The sequence below is a fragment of the Platichthys flesus genome, chromosome 2 (genome assembly GCF_949316205.1).
Source record: "Platichthys flesus chromosome 2, fPlaFle2.1, whole genome shotgun sequence".
In the NCBI taxonomy this organism is placed as follows: domain Eukaryota; kingdom Metazoa; phylum Chordata; class Actinopteri; order Pleuronectiformes; family Pleuronectidae; genus Platichthys; species Platichthys flesus.
The window spans coordinates 6,460,254-6,476,660 of NC_084946.1; the positions used below are offsets into that span (position 1 = coordinate 6,460,254).

Sequence of the window (16,407 nt, forward strand, 5' to 3'; positions counted from 1 at the left end):
AAGCTTTGACTGCTGAAGATATGGAGCTGTGTTTTCTAAGATATTTTTACCGTCATCTATATGACTTGCAGTGCTGATTTATTTGAGGACGATGAAATAAAGGGCCTGCTGAAGTTCAAACCATGGTGGACAAAGCTGAGTCCTTCTACAGTGCAGGATGGAGAAGCTGGTGAGTGCAACTTATCCTATTTAATGTTTAAAAATGTAGTTAGTCCATTGTTTCATCTGAATTGTGCTGCTAGAATCAATCTCTGGGTTGGCTCCTTAACAAAGGTTACACAACTATGTATTTTATTAAATGTTTCCAGTGCACAGATATAAAATGAGCACAGAAAACAGGAGAAGGAAATTTGTAAAATTGCTAATTTATCAAAAACTAATAAATTTTGCAGTTAAGAATCAATATAATATAACTAAAAGTAAAAGTCCTGCTTTTGAAAATGTGCGGAAGTTTTGTCACCAAAATGTGCTCAAGGAGGCAGGGTAAGTTTTCCTTTAAGCAGAAAAATAGTCCCTGTGGCAATTATAATTTAATTTATAAATTATAACTAGGTTGTTATTACTGATGCATTCATTTAAAAGGGGCAGAATAATGTTGTAGTTGGTAGAGTAGCTATAACTTTAACAACTTCATATGAAGCTTAATAATTTTACTTCTTTTCCTCAAAGCCCCTCCAAAGAGTCGTTGGAGTAATCTGAGCAGTCACGACATAATTTATTTGATAGAATTATAGTTAAAAATATTGGATCTGCTAACAACTCAGACATCTGTGACACAGTGCCTCAACTGGACACTAACTTCTGTAATTTATCACAGAAACAACTAGTTTAATCTTTTACCATGAAATTATATTTCATGGTATTTTATGAATGAATATTATCCTTTGATGTGAAATCATGTGAAAGCAACAACTTAGTATGGCTATCATATAAATGTAGTAGAGTGAAAAGTATAATATATACGCCTGAGACCGATTGGAGCTGAATTTTAAAGTAGCATTGAATAGAAATATTCTAGTGAAATACTGAAGTCCACAGATCTAGAAAGACCTGAGCAATATAATCATTGGAGCAGAGTAAACATAGGTAGAACACATGGGAATATTCACTTTTAACCCTTATGCCCAATGATTTAAAAAATGGATCATTGGATTTTTTCAAGCAATTAAGTAAGCAGTGACTAAAGGCAGCCAGAAGGGGGCAGGAAGTTGCAAAAAATTTGAGCGCAGTCATGCATTGATTGTTTTTGATCAAATTGAAATACTGCTTGTTAAACATTTTATTATCTCCTTGTATACCATTTCAAATTTCCCAAACTCTTATGAATAGCAAAAAAACTGTATAATGAGAGATTTAAATGGTAACGTGTTGGCTAAGCTTGTTGTGTGTCAGGCCCTGACATTGTTCTCTGACAATCTATTAATCCCCAAAGGGCACATGAGTCTTTTTACTGCCCCGTAGCAGAGGAAGGTCAGAGCTCAGCTCGTCGGCTAAAGCTGCACGCCCCAGCAACCAGCCTCAGGACTCTCCCACCAGCAAAGACACTCCCATTATGAGAGATTGAACTTTGACCTTCCCTAATAGCTGCCTTTCTCTGGTGCTGTTTGACCAATTTAAAAAACCACAACTGATGAGTCAGAGGCAAATCAAAAGCATTTTGTATTTCTACCTTCTTGTACTTAGTATAATTTCCTTCAAAATTCTTGTTTTCTTCTTGCGAGTCATTTCCTGTCTATTTCAAACCCATGGCTCATTTACTTCGATTGAAATACGTTGCTTGTTGGCTTGAGCCTCCCAGTTTCATTTCTCCTTACAGCTTCTTGTCCGCGCTGCAAGAGTCTATTTAATTGTGCCATCCCGCTCTTCGAACAGCCCGCTGATTCCAGCACTTCCACTGTTTAAGCGAGCACAGGGCTCACAGCCACAGCTTATGTGCAGTGCATGGGTGCCGTACACTTGAGAGAGGATTTAGATTAAACAGATAGCATTATCGCAGAAGGGAGTGAAACCGGTTGCATTTCCACCGGCACCAGAGCCCTACCACTGAGGAGCAGCCATCATTCAGCAAAGCAAAGGCCATTAGCTGCACTCTTGGGTTTAGCCTCCAAAGAACATTGCGCTTCCCAGTAGCCCCGGCGGCTCCCTCGCCTCATTCCGCATTCTAAGACTGAGTGGCTCAGTCGGGAACCCGGGCGTAGATAAATGGGCCAAATTAAACTTAATGGCTTGATTGACAAGTGGAATAGCATTAGCCACAGATGAGTTTGAAGAATGGCTTCGGTCAGGAGATTTAAGCGGCTTCCCATCAAATCTTAAAGGCTGGCTTGTGAGTTTAACTATTTGTCATATATTTAAAATGGAGGACTAAAACTCCCCTCCTCCCATGTGGGTTTTTAGGCTTTTTCCCTGCCGTCCTTCGCTTCTGCTAAGTCTGATATATATGTCACCTGACAGATGGATGTGGTCACAAGTGCTAATGAAGTAGAAAGTGGCCCCTTTGTGCACTCCAGTGTACGGGGCCAGCACATTGACAGGCCACAGCTGCCCAGTGGAGGCCTGTGTTCACACACTGGTTCAGGCTAAATGCTCCTGACAGCTCCGTCTCTCTATCTGCTCCACTTTGTTTTGGCTGAGTTTTAGAAATCTGACCTTTGACCAAGATCGTCTTCTGTGAACATTCTACGCTACTACCACTTCACCCAAGTTTACACATTGAACAGATTGTATCATTAGTTGCTTTCATACATGCACTGGAATCTGCAGCTCCTCAGTATTTTCACCAGATGAAGTGCATGTGTGAAAGCAAATGTCAGAGTAAGACACTCCACATTTCCCAGGAGAAGTCGATGTGTGAACACATAAGGGGATTCACCATGAGCGATTGGTGGGGGGGCGTTGTAGACGCTTTTAACACACGACACGTAAAAATGAAAATGTGATACACGAATATATGACACCAATGAAGATGTTAAGAGAGTTTGTGGGGATAAGAACTGACGAAGGTGTCGGGGTGCTGTAAACAAAATCCTGTGATCTATGCAGCGGAGTTAAGCGTCCCTTCCTGCCTCTGTCTGCTGCTCTCACCTGAATACTGCAGAGGATTTGTTGCTGTTGTGAACGCGTCTGTGCAGAAAAACTCCTGCAAGTGTTAAAGGAAAACTCTGGGTAAACTATATAGCTTATTCTCTAGATTTCACCCGCAGGTGAAATGATCACAGCGTGTGCGTGCGCAAAATTAACCGTATCCGCCATCCAAGGTCATACGTTGCATTTGTGGAATTCTGGGAGCGTTTTCCAACCCTCAGCACTATTGTGAAGAATCATATTTGCTCCATGCTTTCAGGCCATCTGGACCTGTAGAGAGCATTGACAAGCCAGACTGCCCTGACTGGAGGAATTAGGTCAGAAATTAATTTGCAAGCAGGAGAAGTGCACATCCACTGTGCTAATGTCTGCTAGAATTGATTGGCTGCACAGAGGAAATGAATGAACGTGTTGTTGGGCACATCTGTCAGCTCTGCTCACCTCACCTCACCTCACTGCATTGGCTCTAGAGTTAATAGAAAATATATCAGCATCGCGTGGCTGCTGTGTCCAACTCGCAAGAGGGTGGGTACTCTGTTTCAATTTCGATTTTCCCTGTAGTTGTTGTTTTTAATTACTGAATCTGAGTGTGTTGTGCAACATAATTTCTCCAGCACAGATGGCACTTGTCCCGCTGAAATCTCTACTATCCTTTTAATGTGAACAAGGAGCCGTTTATACATTTTCTTTGTCAATATTTGTATTGTACATGAATCTTTTCTCCAATATTTTTTATCTTAAAGCACTTCGGCATCCTTGCATTTCTGTGTGTGTGATCCGGGTATCACTCATGTTGTGTTGACCTAAAACTGTTTACATTGCAGCTGTGTGTGTGTGTGTGCATATGTGTTTATGTGTGTGTGTGTGCCTGCGTGTGCCTGCGTGTGCGCTGAGAGACATCTGTGCACATTTTCTTGCTTATCTGAGGCTTGTGACTCTGCAAGTTCACGCATTACATCAGTGGATTTTTATGTTACGTTTTCATCCGCTCTCTCAATCTATGTGTTTTTGCATTGGTTTAAAGAACAATGGGTGCCGATGTGGGGATGTGTGCGTTTGTCTGTGTGTCAAACCGTGCTCTCCCGCTGCAGCGTTGAGAGACTCGGGAGGCACATGCAGGGAGCTAGCAACTGACGTAATGCAGTGGGAATCTCCTTCCCAACAGAGACAAGTTGCCGCTGCAGCCAGAGAGAGATCGTTTAAAGTGCTGTGTGTGGGATTGTGAGCCTGTGTATTTGTGTAACTGCTCCAGCCAACACACGTGTGTCTTGCTCACCGGGGTTTCAGTGCAGAGTCTCCTCTCCTCATGCAGGGAGACCAAATGCTTTCATTAGGTGCTGGGTGAAAGGATGAGAACAGCTGAGTTAAAGCATGTTCCTGCAGACATTCAGTGCACCTTTCAGCACTGAACGCTGCAGATAGCTTAAATGGGATTGAAGTCTGTTTGTGTTGCTCCATTAGGCTTGCCACAAATCCCCATTAAGCAGATGTCTCTTTCAAAAGGCAACAGTTAGTGACTTTGCAGTGAGCAGGAAAGCAGAGGTTTTGAGATATTTCATTTGATGGATGGACCTGTGTTTTCTTAACGCAGAGCTGTTCAGCTGTCAAACACGTAGATTGGATTGAATCTACTAATTTTGTGAATTTCATGTAGAACTATTTGGCATAAATTGCTTCTGCTTCTTATCAGGCTCAGTCAGGTGCCCTTTATCAAGGCTCTTTGCCCCCAATTGCTCCAGAATAACAGCTCATCAGCCAACAGCGGAAACAGCTTAACTATAGGAAAATGGCCATGTCTCCTTTCCTTTTCCTTTTATTCTGCCACACACACACACACAGTCACACACAAACACACACAGTCACACACACACACAGAGTCACACACACAGAAGTGTCTACATGACTTCAGAGGACAATTCATTGACTTGCATTAGCTGATTATAGACCTGCTCTGAAGAATCTCCATAAATTCTCCGGAGGGGCTGTATGTGAGAACACAAATTTCAGATTGAGAGGTTCTGCTGCGTTGTTTATATGTGAAAGGCAAACTCTTGATTTCTCTAGGAAATGTGGAAACAATTGTGTGGGGACACACACATACACACAACTGTACATCAGGGGAAACATCTGGTAAGGTCAAAAGCTCTATACTGGGACTCATAGATTCCTGCTGTGATTTTAAAACGAGGATGATGCACACTCACTCAGTGTGGCTGTAATTTTTAAGTAGGCCCTATATTAAGCTTCTTTTATTCTATCAGTATTATAATGCAACACTGCGCTGTTAATCTTCATACATGTTGGTTTCAGTCCTTAGTTTGTCTTTCTACCTCGTGAAGGAAATTTGAGTTTAAAGGATGAAGTGAAGTGATGGAGAAGGTCAGACAGTCCCTCTTTGCATTCTCACATACAGCTCCTCTTGTTTTTGAAAACGTCAAAGTCAGTTGCAGCAGAAATTCTCAGGCGTTTCCCTACCAGCACCTTGTGAAAGGTCCAAATAATGTCCAAGTGAGCCCTTTGAGAATACACAGGAGATTATACAGAGAATTCACAGTGCGCTTTTGGGCGCAAAACTGAAATAAACAAATAGAATACAATAATCTGAGGCTGAGGAAGTGGAGCCATAGAAATGCATGACACTGATCAACTTGGAAAGAAAACAAGATTCCAGAGTTCTTGTGCTGAAAAAGAAAAACGTGATCTCCTCAGCAGAATGAACACGTTATGTCCTGCTTCCTGTGCTCTACTCAGGCGCCACCCCTCATCTGATAGGAGAATCTCCTCCTGCTGCGTCATTCATGTCTGATAGACATCCAGATATTCTCTCTAGTTCATGTCTGAAAATGGCTTATGTGTTCAAACGAGTGTATGCGTTCCTTCCTTTGCAAACCACAGGCCAGTTCTGTGCTCTTTCAGAATATACCAGTAATACTTATGGTGACTTTAAACACCACATCTAACTGTAAAATCCTTGTCCTCATGCAGCTGTATCATTCACTGATGACGAGAAGGAGCAGCTGAGAAAGTTCACAAACCGCTCGTTCCTGCTGGACAAGACATCCCGTCACCAAGCGTGGCTCGGCCTCGCCGACGTCCTGCTGGCTTATTGCTATGACGTGCGCTGTACAGAGGGAGAGCACAATGTGAGTGTGTGTGGGTGTGTGTGTATGTGTGAAGAGGCAGCTCCTCATGAGCGGCACTTAGCCTTGGTTGACAAAGCCCTCAATCCTCAAATCCTTTAGACCCCCTTCCATTTCATTCAGAGCCTTAAGAGATTACCAGCAGATCCGAGGGCTCAGTTCAGACCTCATTGTGTCATTCCTCTGAGGTAGCTGACTCGGTAGGTGCAGAAAGACAAGGTGAGAGAGGCTGACTTCTTCGATAGAGATGCCTCGTAGCATGTGTGATTCATCTAGAGATATTTGATACAACATTGTCGAATTAAAGCCCAGCTGTGACAACAAAATCTATCAAGGGTGATCTTTTAAATTTCCATTTGGGATCTTATAATCTGGAGAGAGGCCAAAACAAGTCCCTCTTCTTATTTCAACTTGTATTCTGTTTTAGGTTTTGAACAGGCATCTGAGCAGCTGCTCTTCACACAGGATTTATTGTGCTGTATTTTCCATCTCTTGTTTCCTGTATGTTATTGTTGTAAAGACGAGTGGTTACCTCCTCCCTGCAGGTGGAGTCACCGTGGACAATCAGAAAACTCAGCGGAACTCTCTGCTGGCTGGAGGTGAGTTAGTTATTGCATGAGGAAATATGATGTGCTGCGGTAAATGATTCACTCTGTGTGTCAGGTTTCTTGTCATCTGCAGCTCCGGGTTGGTGAGATTGTTCTTTAAAACCTCTCACACATAACCATCAAGAGCAGAAAGTTCTCTCAGAGGATTTAGATTGAAACTGCAGATATAAACAAACTCAGCTGCAGTTTATCTGAACTGTATAAATAAGATCTGATGCCGAGCCATTTTGAGAATTGTCCGGTGATTAATAGACTGTCGATGAAAGAGTGAACCGATCCAAGAGAAGATACTTCTGAAACCGCATGTGTCAATTAATCTCATGAGAACAAGACTTCGTCTGAGGAAATCTGTATTAGCCGGATGTTGTCAGTTCAATTAAAAATACATTTAAAAATACAATTATCATAAACTTTGTCATTCTGTTGCCCCTCAGAACAATTTTTATATATATATATTTTGAATGCTCTTCATATGAATGCACTAAGGCTTATATTGTGAAAAAAACTAAGTATGTTCTTTGCTGCTTTTTGTTCCGATAAAGTTGTTTCACAATGCATCTTTTGATTTGCGTCCTCTCACTGTCTCTCCTGGTGAAACTCCCACTGCTGCAGATTTAAAACCTCCTTTAAACAGATGGAAAAGTTTTGGTGGTATATCAGCAGTAGTCAGAAGTAGTATTAGCGATAAATCAGGTGCTCCGGGTGTGCGTCTTAAATTTCTATTTTCTCCACCCATATTTTGGATGCTTTAAAATACATATTGCATCAGACCAAACTGTAGTTTCACCAGTGCTGGTTTTCTTCCAGACTCCAAACCTTGGTGCAGTAAAAATACTAACAAACTCAGTTTTACCATTAAGTAACTACAAAAATTCTCAAGTCAGTTCTTAACATTAAGTCATGCCTCCTTCTGGTTTGTAATGCAAGTGAATAGCAGACTTCAGTACTGTTGCTTTTTTCCGGACAGCCGCCCATTACCGGATGGGACTGGTTTCCATCAAGTAACAGAATTTAGAAAAGGCGCAGGTCTTCACACCACCCCGGTGAGATGCGCTGTTATTCCTGAGTACAAACTTAACTGCGATCGTCAATCATTTTGTGGTGGTCAGTTCATATTGTAGTGGTGGCAACAAACAAATCAACGAATGGGCACTGAAGTGGAAAAATATGTTTAAACTGTAGAAGGGTCCGAAGACGTCAGCTGAACAGCTGGTCCTTCATACTGGATGTGGCCTGGGACACATTTGCATTCAAAGCAAAAAGAATGTGGTCACGTGCGCTACAGACGCCTAAACATGTGGTTTGAGTGATCAGGTCTCAGGATGCATTTGAGTGTGTTCAGACCAGAACGTGGTGCTGTCCACTTGTGATCGGATCCCTCGGGACAAATGTTAATACCAGGTCTGAGCGCTGTCATAGAGACAGGTTATTAGAATTACACTAGGATACAGTATCTTGTGTTATGTATCTCCCATATGCCCTTTTGTAGAAGCAGCTATGAGATGTTTGGAGTCTTCTTGCAGTATAGTTTATACTAAAACTCTTGCTAGAGCTTTTAACTCTGAAGACTTTCCTCTTGACACCTTGACATTCTCACTGAGTCTTTTCGCTCTTGGACTAAGGTTTGTGTTGGCAAAGAAATGCTTGAGAAAAAAAGTTAATGTAACTATAGCTTTTGTTCTTTAACCAGAACTACAGGTATCATGTTGACAAACTTAGTAATAAATCAGAGTGCATTGAGGTGTGAGCCTTTTTAAAATGCCTGCAATGTGAACATGACAAACAATATCATAAGATGTAGTAGCTCAGCTCCTCTTTTATTATCCTCTTGTAAGTATATGACTTGTGAATGAGCAGCTGCCACCGTACACACTTGCTTTGACTGGCTCCTGTGATTGATGTGTTATAGTTTGGATGTGTTCTGAGAGGATTTAGCGAGGTGCTTGAAGAGAACTTCAGTTTCACACATGTAAATATGTTGACAGTTGTCGTAATGTTTTAAGACACATCAGAGACTGCTCTGAAATAAACAGCCCAGGTCTGTGCGCTGAGACGAGCCTGTAATGCGACCTGCGGGGGAGTTGTCAGTTGTTGGACTTGGCACGTAACCTGTATAATAGCACTAACAGGTGTTCCCAATTCAAAGAGTAAATGAGAGGTGCTGTGTGCAGCCCGTCTGCTCACAAACTGCCATATCACAATAGTGTGATTTTGTGGGTGTCTGCATGTACATGTGTGTTTGTGAGGATAAGCCACACGCTAATCTTTACACTTAAGATTAGTTAATTGGGGGAGAAGCTAATGCCTCTTTTTACATCAAAATTATGTATATGCTTTTTTTTAATGCTAAAAAACACAATTGACCCTTTTCCCTGGGCCATTAGTCTACCTTTCTGTTTTTACACGCCAATGCCTGGAACCTCAAAGTGCATCATATTGTTGTGTATATATATTGTCGTATAGATTGCTTAATAAAGATAAAGAAGAAGAAATTAGCCTGTTCACCCAGGTGTCATGTTTCGATCACTGCTGATCAAAGGCAGAGCTGCTAAAAACCTGTGTCATTTGACCTGGGAGTGATTAATTCCCATTGCAGATATAAAACAGATGTTAACAGGTGTTGATGGAAAAGGGGGTTAAGTGTGATGGTACTAGAAATATTCTCCATCCAACATGAGGTGAAAATTAAATAAATGTGAGAAGTAATGGATGATTTTCTCTCTCTCTCACACTGTCTAGCCGAAACTGCAGGACGTAGTTCGGTCACCATGACAGTTACTCTATGTGCTCTCAGCTCATTACATCTTTGTCCTGCTGCCTCCTGCTCTCTATGATCCCCTCTTTTAGTTTTTCTGTAAAGTCAAACAGACTTCCGGACTCAGTTTTTCCCTATTTGATTTTGACTGATCAAATATTAAACAATGGTTCAATTTATAACCATTTCCAGTCTAAAATCATGAACATGAGTACAGATCAACTATGACTCTTGGGGTCTATTGACAGAAGACAGTTTACTGAGTACTTTGGATAATGTCACTGAGGCCCTGAGGAGGTTTTGTGGTTTACTGGGTAAACTTATCTAGATGCTCTGTAAAATTGGTTATTGAAATACCTTTAGAACAATGTGGAATTTGGCTTCTTAACATTTCTTTTATATTGTACTTTTTGCAGTTTGAGTTTTGTAAAATCAGTGTAGGTTTTATATCTCACTTGTAAATCATGTTGCTACAAACTGCATTTTGTGCCTGGCATCTGAATGAATGTTAATCCTAATGCAACAAGTTAAATGGGGAACCACCTCCCCTTTATGTTTTGATTTATAGTTTAACGTGATGATTTCAAGGTTGATAACACAACAAAAGTACTAGGTAGAGAGTTAGAGAGATGGTTGGTTGAATGTGCTTATCCCATTCTTTATTTCAATTTTCAGTATTTTATGTTGCTTAACATTGATCATTGAACATTGTATCTCTGGAAAAAAAACTACCCAAAATGGTTCCTTCCACTTTTTATCTATAGCCAAGGTCTGTCTCAAGTATAGTGTGTATGATCACATCACTAACACATAAGCCCTTATGTACAACCTTAAATAATGGTGAAATCTCAACTGACAGTTAATAGAGGCTACACCACATCTTGTTCAGTTGACCAAGCATGGTGTTCATGACATCCATCAATCCATCCATCCATTCATCCATCCACTCATTCATATTCATTCTCTAAAACGCTTATTCTATGATGGTCTCGGGGGGCCTAGAGCAATTCCCAGCTGACATTGGGCGAGTAGTGATGTACATCCCGGACAGGTCATCAAACTGACCTCCATCATAATTAATTCTATTATTTAGTGGCCGTTGCCAGTGTTTTCATGCTTTAGGCAACAACAGGGCACCTCTAAATATTTTCCGACTGATTGTGTCCCAGAGCGTCCTCGTTAGGTGCTGGGACGTGAACACAAGATCCTCTCCTGAAATCAAATCATCTACGACACATTTTGTTGCTAATTACAGCAAAGCCAGTGAAGCAGTGAAGTGTCTGCTTCATCATTGGACGATTTTGTTCTCTGAGACCTTGACCCCAATTTGAGAGCTAGAGTAAAAAATAGTCTCCACCTGCCTGGCAGCCTTTTACTGCTCGTCACTCAGTCAGCAGTGCTGTCAGCTCCTATTGACACACCACCTCGCTCAATGCTCTGCTCCCCGCCTCCCACTCCTCCTCCTCCTCCTCCTCCTCTTTTATCCTTTACTTTCTGCTCTACAATGGCTTCCGCTCTGTCTTTGACTGCCTGTCTGTCTGTGTTTCACTGCCGGTATCAGCTCTGCTTCCTCTCTCCATTCTCCCTCCGTGCTATCTCTTCCTCACTCTCCCACTGTCTGTCGCTCTTGCGTCGCTTATGCCCAACATTCTCCATCCCCCCTCTCTTTTCCATCTGCTGTATGTTTACTTGTCCTCAGTTGACTGCACTGGTGTGACTGCGATCCCCTCCCCCCACCCCCACCCAGAAGCAGCAGACCTTATTTACACTCGTACTAAACAAGCCCAAGGGAGAGAGTGATCCCCAATGACACACACACACACACACACACACACACACACACACACACACACACTATCTCCCAGCACATCCCTAACAAGCCACAAAGAAAAGAAGAAACAAGGGATGAAAATCTCTGTTTCTGTCTGCAGGCTGTGTGTCCATTAGTGTAGAGAAAATCTGAGAGTGAAGGCAGTGATTAAAGAGAAGCAGCAATTAATTGGCCAGGGCTGCAGAGGTGTTTAAGAGTTGTGAGCCCCTGTTTTGCCAGCTCTATAATTGAGGAGTTGTTAGGAGTAATTAGAGCACCAACCACTGTAATGCACTCCAATGGGAGCCAGACTTTAAACTCAGTAAAAGAGGAGAACTATACCATGACTGCCAGTTTTTTTTTCAGGGGTCGACAGATAGTGGATTTCCAATATCTGATGGATTAACCACAGTTTTTCTTATTTTTATATTTTGTATAACTTCACCACTTTATGTCACTAAATTCTACACACTGCAACTTTAAGTATCCATTAAAATACACGGAATTACTTGTTTAACCTACCTTTACCCATTGAAAATTGGTATTGCATGTCCATATTGATAAAACTTTATTTCCTATCTGTTAATTCATCGTGCCTCGTCAGTGGGTTTAATGTTCCTGTGTGGATGCTGGTGTGTCTCATGGTTTTGTGAGGTTTTAACAATTCATCTTTGTGTATATTCCCAGTGAGAGGACAATCCTAACATGTTTTATTTAACTAATGCAAAGTTAAGTGGTCGAATTATTTGCAATTTTTCTTCCGAGTCTGCCTGTATTATATCACAAACCAAGAAATGATGGTAGAAATAAAAGCTTGTAAAAGTGAAAAATGAAAACGGGTGGGTTAAGATATGATCCCCACTGGTCAGTCTTGCTATAAAATCAGCTGTTCCAATGTGCACCCTGGGCCTGCAGAGGTTTATTCCACATTTTCCAACCTAAATGACAAAATCACATGTTGAAGGCTTTTTCATAGATGGGATATTTGCTTTCAGCAGATACTATCTCTAAAGTAGTCTACATATAAAACGCAATTTATCTATCACTGATTTATGGCAGGTCGCTGAGTGAGTGGAGCTAATAAATGATGTACATCTAAGCATAACTAAGGAAGCAGCAGAGTCTTTCTCTAAAACCGATTAATCAGCCAAACCCATTCATTGTTCAAACCTCAAGTTTAATTTTCAAGGGTTTCGTCATCCATTTAGTTTCTTTCTTACTTGTCACCTTGAACAAAACCATGGTGTGATTTTATGCTGGATAGTTGTCTGACTGAATGTTTTCTCCTTTCCAGACATACGGTTCCTTCCAAGAGGTCCTGGTGTCGTTTGGACGGAGGGCTTTGAGCTACCCACTCCACAGACACTTTGCATTGGTCTCTGCAGCACTGCGTGACATAACTAAGATTTTTCAGTCAGGTGAGGGTTTGCTCCAGCAACACACATTAGCACAGTGACCTTTGACATCTGCAGACTGGTTGTAACCCTGCAGCGTTTGCCACATGTCCGTTAGTTTGGAGTCTCTGTGATCTTTGTGTTTTTGCACTAAAGCCATCAGCTTCAGCTAAATCAAACCTCTTAATGTGGAATAATTTCACTCCACTGTGAACACATGATCTTTGCTAATTAGTGTGAATTGATTTTGTCCACCCTGTGGTTTCGTCTGAGCAGTGTTTATACATGTAAATAAGGCTCAGAGTCTGCCGCCTGCCTGGAGGCAGTGGGATGCAGGTCGATGTGAGACAGCCTGAGAGTCAGCATGCTTTTGTGGTACATTGCCTAGTAGAAAAACAGCCTTCTTACACACGGTTTTGGAGTTAAACATAATTAATGAGAATCAAATTAATATTGCTCCATCTAAGTGAGAGAGTGGCCCGTTTCGCACCTCCTCGAGGGAGCAAAATGTGGATTAGTTGAGGACGGCCAGTTGACTTTGATATCTTGAAGCCAAGAGTAATCTTTGAATCAAGAGTCCCCACGGACAGATGAAACTCTGCAGTGTAAACACACTCAGGATGCGTGAGGGCTGAGATTATCCAGCTTTTGATGAATTTAATGCTGGTAAATGACAGCAAATTAAAGGCCTTTTAAGCTCCGGATTAGCATTTCCTCGTATGATTAAGTAGGAAGATGAGCTGATCAGGAGAGGCAGTGAAACAGCAGTCTGACATGCTCCTCTCCCTTACCTTCTATCTTGTGCATAAGAAACACTGAGACAATGGTTGTCTGATTGTTCCAGTTTCCCGACAGGTCATATAACGTCATACTCAGTCTCTTGTCTGCCCAGCTGATAAGATATGACTGTTTATATATGTCAGTGCATTAAGGTGGAAAAATATGATTTCTCTATTATTTTTCTTAATGTCAATACCAGACTAATTAACGTTATTACTTACAAGTGTATGAGTAACAAGGCTTTCACTTAATGAACTGAAACCCCAAACAGACTTGGCCTGGCAAGGGCGGGGGGTTCCGCACAGCATTTCACACACTAATTAAATTTGTCAGGATAAGGCGTGAAGGTTAAGACCTCGGAGGAAATGTTTTCCGTGGGTTAATATTTGCACAAGCCTCTGGCTGCGTGGCGAGGATTCTCCAGGAGCTCCTTCACCTGCCGCCTAAGTGACTGTAACTACAGAACCAGCGGGTAGGTGCAGCGGAGCAGAGGGGCGGGCAGGGAGGACCTCAGGGTCATGCTGCTATCATCATCACACTGACATGACGAGATGAGAATTGTCAGCAGAGATGCATGGTGGATGGATCTGTAACAGAGGACCACATCTGTCAGTCATTCAGAGAATATATGCACCAGTAATGGAATATCTTCTGGGAGAGCAGGGAATGTTTAGTGCAGTTAAATGAGTGGAATTCAAATTTTAGGTCAAATAAGCTCTGTGACCTAGATATGGAAAATCAAGGGAGAATGATGGAGATCTTTAATTGGATGAGATGCATGGATTTTGTGTGTGTGCGTGTGACAGGGAAAAATGACGAATGAGAGGAACAATATTTAAAAAAAAGTGCTGATATTGAATACAGTTATTTGAACTAGATGTACTGAAGTAGACAATTGAATAGCAGTGATCGAGACAGTGATGTCTGTTGGCAGAGCTGCAATGGCTGAACTTCCACCGACACATTAGATCTGACACTGGATGAAGATGTTTCTCTCTTACCTTTCAAGCATACTATCATTAGTGGCAAAATCAGATGAATGCAGAACTCCTCCTGCTGCTATTTCTGTTCTCTCAAAGACGCCTATGCTCTTGCTCTCAGAAACTGGAAAGTGAACAGTCAGAATATGCCTTCAAATTCAGAAAAGTATATTTTTGATCCCTAAGGTTATTTATTTTATCAATATAACCAACAGTTAATACACTAGGGCTGTGTTCAGTCATTAAACCAATGAGTGTATCAAATTGTTTGCAGATGATGTGCTTTTATTCATGTCCAAAATGCTGATGGGATGACTAATTAGAAATCATTAGAAAACAAATATTAAGCACTAGAAGGTATGACACATCCAGTTAGCCTGGATTTCAGAAATTGAAATGAATTGTCTACCCAGAAGAAAATTCAAATTTCTATGTTATTTTTATCCCCACCTCCAAGTACTTCAACTAATACAATCTTTCAGTTCACATTTCCAAATGGACTAAGAGAACCAAACCTATTCACATTATTCAAAGTATTTGATTATTAATAAAAACTCCAGTGTGGTCAAATTACATTTGGATATTTTACGTAAGATTAAAAAAATATATAATATGTATACAGGCTATGATACAGATGCCAAGCTGGTTACACCTCTTCTCATATTTTATGTGTTGGTCCCACTCACTAAGTGTTCCATATATTAATATAAATAGAATATATCAATATATTAAACATATAATCTTAAACCACATAATCCTTTACAGATGTTTTGGAAATAAAGCTCGGAATAAGAGAAAAATTACAATTTCAGTAAAAGCAATTTTCGCTTTGCTGCGTCTGCAGTTTTTGGAATCGCTACAGTTTTGTCCAGAAGACACAGCAACCTTTGTTTTAAGGTCCACCCTACACTGCGTCTGTTGCAGCCTGCTCTTTCAGCACTTTTGGACTGCACGTGCTCCTCCTCTCCCCCCCCGCTCATTAGATAATCTGTTTTTGCCTAATTAACACACCTTCCCCACTTGACATGGGCATTTCACCAAGAACCACAATGGTGAACTGGTGCAGAGAGCAACCTTTCCTCTAATTTTCTACCAACAACTTCAGCGTTAAAAATAAGTCAAATCTTGGAAGCGAGTGTGTTTTCTCCCCACATAATCCAAGTCCTCAAGTTGAGAGCAGATCTCCCTGCATATGATCCCACACTTAAATGAGAACCAAATGTTTGCTTAAGCTTTTCCTCGCTGCAAGTGTGCTGTTTATTTTGATTGGACTGGAATGTCTCTGGACAATGCCAACCATCTCTGCGGAGGTGGAGAGGGGCATTTTCTCTTGCCCTCAGTGGATTGTTGGCCACATCATAATACTATTTATATGCCTGATTGGAGGGAGAAGTACTCTGGGAGTTTGTTTTGTTTTATACTTTAGGAAAAAGTAATTTGTCAGAGTTACAAAGATTTTGTTCAGTTCTGCATGTGTGATGCATTTGTGGTGTTGAATGCTTGCTAAAACAATTTTAAACACATTGCCGAAGTGCAGCTGACAGCATGTGAATCATAGCTAAAAGCCCCCCATCATTGAAGACATAAACATATTGGATAGTTACATGGCTGGCAGATTATTTCAATCAAGCCTTTATGTAATAATTTTAATTTAATTAATTACATTGTAAATCTCATGCTGAATACAAGTATCACATGGAATATCCATTAACTTAAGACACAGCTTTTAACAACAAGATTTTAACAAACAACTAAATATTTGTCAGTGTAAGCAGTGTCCATACTCTCTATTAAATCCTGAAGAGTGCCTGAATATCTAGAAGAAAGCATGATCAATGTGTTCAATTTGTTTAACA

The 16,407-nt window shown here is 41.1% G+C and overlaps 1 protein-coding gene across 2 annotated transcripts in view; it reads left to right on the forward strand.

Annotated features, from left to right (window-relative positions):
• The window catches only part of shq1 (SHQ1, H/ACA ribonucleoprotein assembly factor), a 39,832-nt gene that overhangs the window by 6,762 nt on the left and 16,663 nt on the right, over window positions 1-16,407 (forward strand). For both annotated transcript variants that reach the window (XM_062395114.1, XM_062395105.1), the window contains exons 7-10: window positions 72-169; window positions 6,070-6,227; window positions 6,770-6,823; window positions 12,692-12,815. In XM_062395114.1, the coding sequence (XP_062251098.1) occupies window positions 72-169; window positions 6,070-6,227; window positions 6,770-6,823; window positions 12,692-12,815 (434 nt within the window). The remainder of the gene's footprint in view (window positions 1-71; window positions 170-6,069; window positions 6,228-6,769; window positions 6,824-12,691; window positions 12,816-16,407) is intronic.